This window comes from Ziziphus jujuba, chromosome 10, assembly GCF_031755915.1.
Source record: "Ziziphus jujuba cultivar Dongzao chromosome 10, ASM3175591v1".
In the NCBI taxonomy this organism is placed as follows: domain Eukaryota; kingdom Viridiplantae; phylum Streptophyta; class Magnoliopsida; order Rosales; family Rhamnaceae; genus Ziziphus; species Ziziphus jujuba.
Window position 1 is genome coordinate 292,709 of NC_083388.1, and position 8,501 is coordinate 301,209.

Here is an 8,501-nt window from a genome sequence, read left to right on the forward strand (position 1 = left end):
AGAGATAAATGGTTTAATAAGTTTTTTTTTTTTTTTTCTAAAAGCCAAACAATTATCTTTTAAAACGCATGCTTAAATCATGTGATTTGTTTATGTGCATGTCACATGTAATTTTTCATCCAAATTTAACAAAAATTGTTGACTGAAAGACTAGCTTGAGACATTGTGAGAATACAAGGAGGACATTGCATTGAACAAAAATATAAACATATATATATATATATATATATATATATATATAGTGAGTAAATTGAGAAATATGCGAAACTACATGGGGTGATTTTTAAAATTTACCCAACAAAAAGAAAAAGAAAAAGAAAAAAGTTTGCTAATTATATTCAAAAGAAAATTATCAAAGCGTACATGTAATCTGACGTGGCATAATCCTGCTAGAAATGATATGTAAGCTACCTCATTTATGACGTGGGAGAAAACAATTGGCCAAACCTATGTGGCGTCCTACTGCAGTCCATGTTGCTAACCTGCGCTGCACTTGTTAATCCATCTAACCTGCACGCCCTTTAGTCCACCTCCCATCAACCGTTTGTTTCCCGAGAAAAACCGAAAAGAAAAAAGCAGCATGGCGGTTCGACCGACGGTCTCGCGGTTCCCTGTAGACCCAGACGCACAGGAGAGCTCGGGGATGCCATGGGGCGTGACGGTGACGCCGTTTGCCGCCAAGGACGAGAACGGGCAGTCGCCGGTGTACGGATCGGACGGCCATCTCTTGCCCCGTTGCGACAGTTGCTGGGCCTACTTCAACACGTACTGTGAGCTGGACCAATGGAGCTGGACTTGTTCCCTCTGTGGCCAACCCAACGGCCTCTCTTCCAAGGCCATTGCTCGCTACTCTCACCCTCAGTCCTGTGCCGAGATGATGTCCTCCTTCATAGATCTCGAGCTTCCTGGTCGGTTTTCTCCCAGATTCATTTTTCTCTACCTCTGTTTGGCTGCCGAAAACTTTTCTTTTCTTTTTTTAATTTAAATTTTTTCTAATTTTCGTAATCTAAGCTAAATTATGGGTAATTGTTCCACTCAAATGCAGTTTAAGGATGATAATTATTGTCTCGAGTATTTTTCGATTTTCTCATTGTTTGTTTGACTGTCGTGGGAAAAAAATAATTCAGTGATTGTTTTTTTTTTTTTTTTCTTTTTTTAACTTTGTCTGAACGCTAATTCATTTTAACTAATCACTCTCCCATTTCTCTGTCCCTCTCTGTCTGTCTGGTTGCCGTGAAAATTTCTAAAAGTGGAATTAAAATTGAATGTATTCTAATCAAATTTTGTTTGTTTAATTGTTTGCTGCAATGCAGTGGAAGGATCTGATGAAGCAATGCAACCTCGACCGGTGTATGTTGCGGCGGTTGATTTGTGTTGTAAGATGTTCATTGATTACTATGATTGGCCATTTGTGGTAGTTCAAAATTTCTTTTTGTATCAATTAAGAGTATGTTGATGACAGTTTAATGTGTTCACTATGTTTTGAGAATGAATGCCATTTAGCCGAGAGATAAAATGATAATCTAGAGGTTAACAAAGAACTAGGATTAGGTTTCCATCTCATGTTGGATACCATCACCTTTTTATTTCTTTCGGAATTTGAGATTATGAACTTGTGATTAGTTGTCCCATTCATCCATAGGATATGACATTTATAACTAAGGGTTACTGTACCTTTGTTGGAGGAGTCTAATGAGTTCGAGGAGTAAAGCAACATTAGTAGCTACTTCAATTAAATAGGCTGAACACTATGCTATGCTTACACAAAAGAATTTGTCTGGATAAAGAATCTAATGCTTGAATTTGGAGTTAACGTCAAAGAACCCATGGTTATGTTCCATGGTGACCAAGATACATTGGTAATCCTGTTTTTAACGAGTGTATAAATCTAAGATTGAATGGTGAAATTTTTATTCCACGTGTGCAGCTGGAGAGCCAACTGAATGAATATTTTTTTATTTTTTTTTTCCAAGGTTGTTTTGTTATCTGTTGTTATTTGGTTCCACGCTGGGCAAGGAAATTGTTGTAGTTTAAGTAGAGTGTGAACTACTTAGGGTAAGTTAGATGTGGGAGCTTCTTAATCAATGAATAACTATATGCTAGATTTTGCTATTTCTCTATTCTCTCAAACATATTTAATATGTTTCCTGCTCGAGCCTGAAACTAAGTTGTGTTCTTTATTTTAAAGAAAAATACATTACTAATCCTTCCTTCTGAATTTAACTGCAGCCTCAGAAGAGTTTTTGGAGCTTACTAAGAGTGCGCTTCTGGCTGCTCTAGAAGGTTGGTAATTTTTTAGATTAAAACTCAATACGATGCTTTGATTACTTTCTTGCACATTCTAAGTATGTTAAATTCTCTTGTCTTTATCACAGCTCTTGGGCCTGGTTCACTGTTTGGGCTTGCTACTTTCAGCCACAAACTGGGGTTGTATGATGTGCAAGGGCCTATACCAGTTGTCAAGAATGTTTTCATTCCCCCTGATGCAGAGGGCACCCTACCAGTTGAACTTGAAGATGTCATGCCTTTGCTTCAATTTTTGGCTCCAGTATGTCAGTCATGGAGTTCATTTTCTTAAATGCAATTGTTTCAATTGATGAGTGATTGTCTTATTATAGTTTCTTTTTTCAAGTACCCAAAATCACGGTTTCTCTAAAACTGTTTCTTCGTCTGGTTTGAATTGGTAACTTTGTCACAGGTAGAAACTTGTAAAGATCGTATTGCATCTGCTCTTGAAACTCTAAGACCAGCAACTTCATGGGAGAGAACGACAGGAGCAGGTCAAGGACTGGACGGTATTTTGATGGGTGGGAGAGGTTTTGGGGTGGCAATGGAAGCCCTTTTTAATTATCTTGGTTCAGAATATGGAAGCATATTTGCATTAGGTTTGTATGAGGAATTTCAAACTCATGTTACTCTGTCATTAAGATATTAAATATGTAAAGGCTCAGTTTTCAACGTCACTTTAAATTGGTTCTTTTCCGTCGTATAATTTTAAAAATCATGGTATAGATTCTTACCTTCTTTGAGCAAAACTGCAGCTAGAGTCTTTGCTTTTCTATCTGGCCCTCCTGATTATGGAGCTGGGCAGCTTGATACAAGACGGTATGGTGAACAATATGCTAGTAAAGGAGAGGATGCAGACCGTGCTTTGCTTCCTGAGCAGACACCATTTTACAAAGATCTGGTAATTTGATCTTAGTATGTATATTATATTGTGTATATCTTTTTCCAATGCGAGTATTAACAGATATTTTACAGGCTGCCATCGCTGTTCAATCAGGTGTTTGTGTGGACATATTTGCTGTTACCAATGAGTATACAGACTTGGCATCATTAAAGTTTCTTAGCATAGAAAGCGGAGGCTCATTGTTGTTGTATTCAAATACTGATGACTCAACCCTTCCTCAGGACATGTAAGTAGTCTATAGGAATTCTACCACAATTCTTTCATCAGTTAAGAATGGAATTATTTGGTAAATTTGATCAGTAGATAAAACTACTTTCATGGACAGGCCAAATGTTCTTAGTTCAACTTTGTATGAAAATTGCAATCAGTTGTGTATTTAAATGTAAAATCATGTAAAAACGTTCTGCAACAATCAAATGCTTTATTAATAGGCTATAGTAATAACTTATTTATACTCTTTTGATATGACTGATATATATTTTCAATTTTCTAAGTTGAATTTATGACACAATGTTGCACTTTTTGCAGGTATCGGATGCTAAGTAGACCATATGCTTTTGGTTGTATCATGCGATTGAGGACATCTTCTGAATTCAAACCTGGCCATTCTGTAAGTGTGGCATGTTACTTTATCATTGCAATCTATAATTATACTTTTTCTTTATTATATTTCCTTTGTTATTTTGCAGTATGGACATTTCTTTCCAGATCCACAATATGAGAATGTTCAACACATTATTTGTTGTGATTCTTATGCCACATATGCATATGATTTTGAGTTTGCAAACACCGATGGTTTCTCGAGGTAGCAAATGCTTTGCATCACTATTGTGGTTTTATTTTTTCTTTTCTTAGTTCTTAATGATAGTTTGACTATACCAGACTAGTTTATAATCACACGATAGTTTATTTCCAGCATATTTTTTATACATTATTTCTGGTTGTTTACGGCTTGAATTTGGCTTCCCCATGATTGCGAAACAAATGGATTTCCAAGTATCACCATCCCAACTGTTATATCTATAGCTTTGGACAATTATGTTGAGCTTTGGACAAATATGTTGTTTCACATTCAAGTTCTATTTTTCAGTAATCTGGCTAAAGATCATATAATGGTTAAATATGCTTAAGGTCATGCCCATAACATGTATTGAAATAATGGATGTGTGACAAGCAATAGTAACATTCTTAAAAGTATATAAAGTACCAACTTTGATCACTTCTTTTTCTTTCCTGATGCTAGATTATCATTTTAATATTCTAAATTTCTTCTTGTGGATGACTGGATTTTGACATTGCACAGCATTTATTGCTTAAGTGGAGTAATTTACAAGAGTTTGGTATTTTTGCAGAAATGGAACGGAACCTCCTGTCATACAGATTGCATTTCAATACACTGTTGTTGTGCCGCCTGAGGAGCTTTCAAACTCAGTGCTGGTTTCCTCAAATAGGTATCGCTAGTTCATAAAATTTTTTATGCTTGAAGCATTGTATAGAATCTGCTTTTCCAGTTGCTTTTGCTACATAACTTGCTTTAGATGTCCACCTCCGGTTCCAATTCGAACTAATTGTACACTTTAAATGCTGTGAAGACCCTTGAGTTTGACTAACAATGATCTAATTTCCATAAGATGTGGTCCAAGTCCACTTACTTTCAAATTGTAAGAAGTTTGAAGCTTTACGGTATGAACCTTCTTTCTTTGACATAGCTCTTGCCTTATACCCTTCAAAGTTTTCTTTTCACATGTCAAATGGCCTACCTCCTCATGTGTTTTAGCTACATACCAATAAATATGGACCTTACAACCAACTGTTCGAATATTTATTTCCAAATTGTTTAGACTTACAGTTTATGTGCTATATCAATAAGGTATGTGGATGAAGTTCTTGTGGGCGGTGCTCATTGTATTGAACTAAAACTCGAAATTAGGTATATGGATTCTATTAAAACAAATCGTTGTCTGATTCTATATGGCATGGTTTTGGGTGTTTGTAAGTGTTTGGGAGACCTGCACTGTTGGCAGATGTATAAGAGGGAGAAAAATCCCAGTGAATTCTGCATAATATTAACACAAGTCTATATTGTTTATTTTTATTCCTCGTGTTGCCATCACATCATGTGGCCTTTTCTCATAACTATTTTTACTTTCCAAATATATTGATTATTGAGATTCCAAGGTTGAAAGTTTTGGGATGAGTTTACTAAATGTTTATGTAGGAGCAAGCATTCCCTTAAGCGTCGGCTAAGAATTCGCACTTTGCAATTTGGAACTGCTCAAAACATTACAGAACTCTATGACAGTGTTGAACACGAGGTGGTTTTGTCATTACTTGTTCACAAGGTAATTTTATGAAAGTAAACTCCCTAACACCATTCATTTTGGTGTCGTGGTATTGTCTTTAGTCCAGTCTTGAGGCTCAATAATATTCTGGCATGTTGTTTTTTATTGGATTTCTATGCTAATTGCTTGTTTTGTTTCTCTGACGTAGATTAGCATATACTATGAAAGTTGAATGGTAACTCCTAGACTCTATGCTGCTGAATCATGTACAAAGTTACAGAAACCTTGTTGAACTAGACTGCACCATAAAAATAGAGGTGCTTCAGAATATAGAAATCAAGTTTAATAATCATTGTTCGGCATGATTTACTGTATTTTTTCATGTAAAATGAACTACAACATAAAAATTTTCCACCGATTCTTCTCTCTTACTTTTCTGATAAAGGTGTACTGAAAATTTAGCACCATATGATGAAGAATAAGAAAACAATTATTATGTTTTATTAGGATTTAATAATTTAGAATATAATGAGATTTTATGGGGGATTGCTCAGTTTCTTAATTTTATTAGTTTCCCATTTCAAGTGGTTGTTATTATAAATAGGGCCAGTTAGAACCTAATAGAAGCAATTGATTATTGAACTTTCTCTTCCCCTTCTCACTCTTGCTGTCCTGCATCAGTTTGTTATTGAAGCTACTTGTCCTGCATCGCTTTAAATCACATTTAAGGAAAGATGAATGATATTTTTGTGGTACTATCGATAACCAAGAAGTTTAGAGGATCTCAGCCTTCAAACCAGTTACTAATTGTTAGATAAATTCATCTTGCTCCTGAGTACGTAGATGATAGACACAAATCATGGCCTCAAGGATCAGTCTTCAGTATTTGTTTCTAAATTGTTGCCCTACAGAAAACCTTCTAATTTTGAACAGAATGGCAAGTAAACCATACGACACTATTGGAGTTTCCGTATGATTCACATTTTTTATTTGCTATTCTTAATCTTACTACATAGCATTCTTACTATCTGCTGATTGGTTATACCTCTTGTTAAACCCTGTAGGTTATATTAGCCTCACTGGAGCAAGGTGTTCGGGAGGGGAGGATGTTGCTTCATGATTGGCTAGTAATCCTCACAGCTCAGTACAATGACGCTTATAGACTTGTTCAGTACAGGAATGGAAGTTCGATGACTTCTCAGGTCGACGTTGCATTCTCACAATGCCCACAACTGCAGCATTTACCTCGCCTAGTTTTTGCTTTGCTTCGAAATCCTCTGCTCCTTTTTCATGAAGAAGGTGTTCATCCTGACTACAGAATCTACCTTCAGTGCCTATTCAGGTATTGTGCTCAAACTGGAATAAGCAAATTATTGCCCTGCACCGTGTTATAATGTTCTAACAATCAGTAGGAACTATAAGACAAGGATTATGCATTTGTTGGCATTATTTTGTCTGCTTTGATCGCTCTAGTAAGTGTAGGTATCATGTAGTTTTCTAAAAAGATATTTTGTTATGCATTTGGTTGTTGCTTATCTTATATTTTTCTGGTTTTGAATTATACTTATGCAGTGTGATTTGATTTATTTTCTGTTATAACAAGATTTCTGTTGTGTACTTCTTTTTTTCAAAAAATTGTTAATGCAGTGCACTGGAACCAAGTTCCCTTCATCGTGCTGTTTATCCTGTGCTGACCTCATATTCTACTCCAGATAAGCAAGCATATCCACGTCACTCATTAAGTCGTGCAGCACTGATTACTAGCGGAAGTCCAATATTTTTCCTTGATGCATTTACAACTCTGATAGTGTTTTATTCTTCCACAGCAGACCCTACACTTCCATTTCCTCCACCTCATGATTGTAAGTAGACATTTTCTCCTAGTGCTTAATTTCCTAGACAGGAGATGAATTCTGTGAGTTTGAAAGAATGATGTTTTTGCTTTCTCTTATAATATGAACTGGAGTTTCCTCTTCAGGTCTGCTGCGGAGTACAATTAACAAATTAAAGCAACAGAGATGTATCACTCCGAAACTTATGTTTATCCGGGGAGGCCAGGATGATGCTACCCCTTTTGAGAACTATCTTATTGAGGAACAAGACGTCGATGGAAGTGGTCTGACTAGTGTCATGGGTTTTGTTTCCTTTCTTGAAGATGTCACACGGAGTGTAGTGGAATATATGAAGTAAAATTCTGTTGCGAACTAATTGATCTCGAAAGTCTAAAAATTACAGGAAGAGGGTACAACCACCACAACCATCAAGGCGCTTGAAGTGAAGTGGTCTTCCAAGGTTGAATAATTGCTCAAAATCTCAGGTCAATCAGCATCGAAGAGTTCCATTCTCATCGTTGAAACAACTTAGCGATTGTTAAAATAATTTACTCTCAAGAGTGCCAAATTATACAGAAATTACAATGAGTTTCCAATTTTTCTACCATTTCTGAACGAAAGTTTCAGACGTGTAAGAGCTGCCCTTCTTATTTTTTTGGTTGGTATATCGCCCATATATTTTTTTTTTTGGTTACATCATGAGTATGTATACATAAGGAGGTGATGAAGCTGTACTAAGAGTTGACTTTTGTTTTGCTACTGATTGGGATATGATCAGTTTGGTATTGTTCTAACTTGTGAAAAGAAAAGGAAAAATCATTTTTGATTGAGCTATAATCAAGAAAACATGTGAAATAAAATTCTTATTAACATTTCTCATTAATAAGGTAGTAAGAAGATTATAAAATTCTTGCTCCATTTTCATTTTTGTTTCAATTGCCCTATGTAACATTTATAATTGAAGAAAGTTGAAGAATGATGAAAATATAAAAATATAATTACGTCAAATTAAGGAAACTGGAAAAAAAAAAAAAAAGTTGCAACCCTGTACGTAAATTTATTTTAGCATTTTTACTCGGAATTTTCAAATAATAATGTTGACAATATAGCCGTTTTTAGATAAACGAAAACTGCAAAATGGAGAGAAAGTGTACAGCTACAATGCAAAAAAATGAAAACGTTTTGGTTCACAAATTA

The 8,501-nt window shown here is 35.5% G+C and overlaps 1 protein-coding gene across 1 annotated transcript; it reads left to right on the plus strand.

The window, feature by feature from the left end:
• Positions 1 to 487: 487 nt before the first annotated feature.
• On the plus strand, positions 488 to 8,063 carry LOC107410189 (protein transport protein SEC23 D). The gene is made up of 14 exons (XM_016017597.3): positions 488 to 908; positions 1,314 to 1,376; positions 2,230 to 2,283; positions 2,376 to 2,548; positions 2,699 to 2,885; positions 3,042 to 3,187; positions 3,262 to 3,416; positions 3,719 to 3,800; positions 3,880 to 3,995; positions 4,543 to 4,641; positions 5,409 to 5,532; positions 6,537 to 6,814; positions 7,120 to 7,334; positions 7,451 to 8,063. Exons 1-14 carry the CDS (start codon positions 581 to 583, stop codon positions 7,660 to 7,662), a joined length of 2,232 nt encoding a protein of 743 aa, XP_015873083.2. The 5' UTR covers positions 488 to 580; the 3' UTR covers positions 7,663 to 8,063.
• The last annotated feature ends 438 nt before the right edge of the window (positions 8,064 to 8,501 follow it).

Excerpts from the sequence above, each read along its gene's own strand:
- LOC107410189 (XM_016017597.3), top strand. The coding sequence starts at position 581 with ATGGCGGTTCGACCGACGGTCTCGCGGTTCCCTGTAGACCCAGACGCA. Across the intron at positions 2,284-2,375 it reads GCTTCTGGCTGCTCTAGAAG|CTCTTGGGCCTGGTTCACTG; the intron begins GTTGGTAATTTT and ends TCTTTATCACAG. Across the intron at positions 3,801-3,879 it reads AATTCAAACCTGGCCATTCT|TATGGACATTTCTTTCCAGA; the intron begins GTAAGTGTGGCA and ends GTTATTTTGCAG.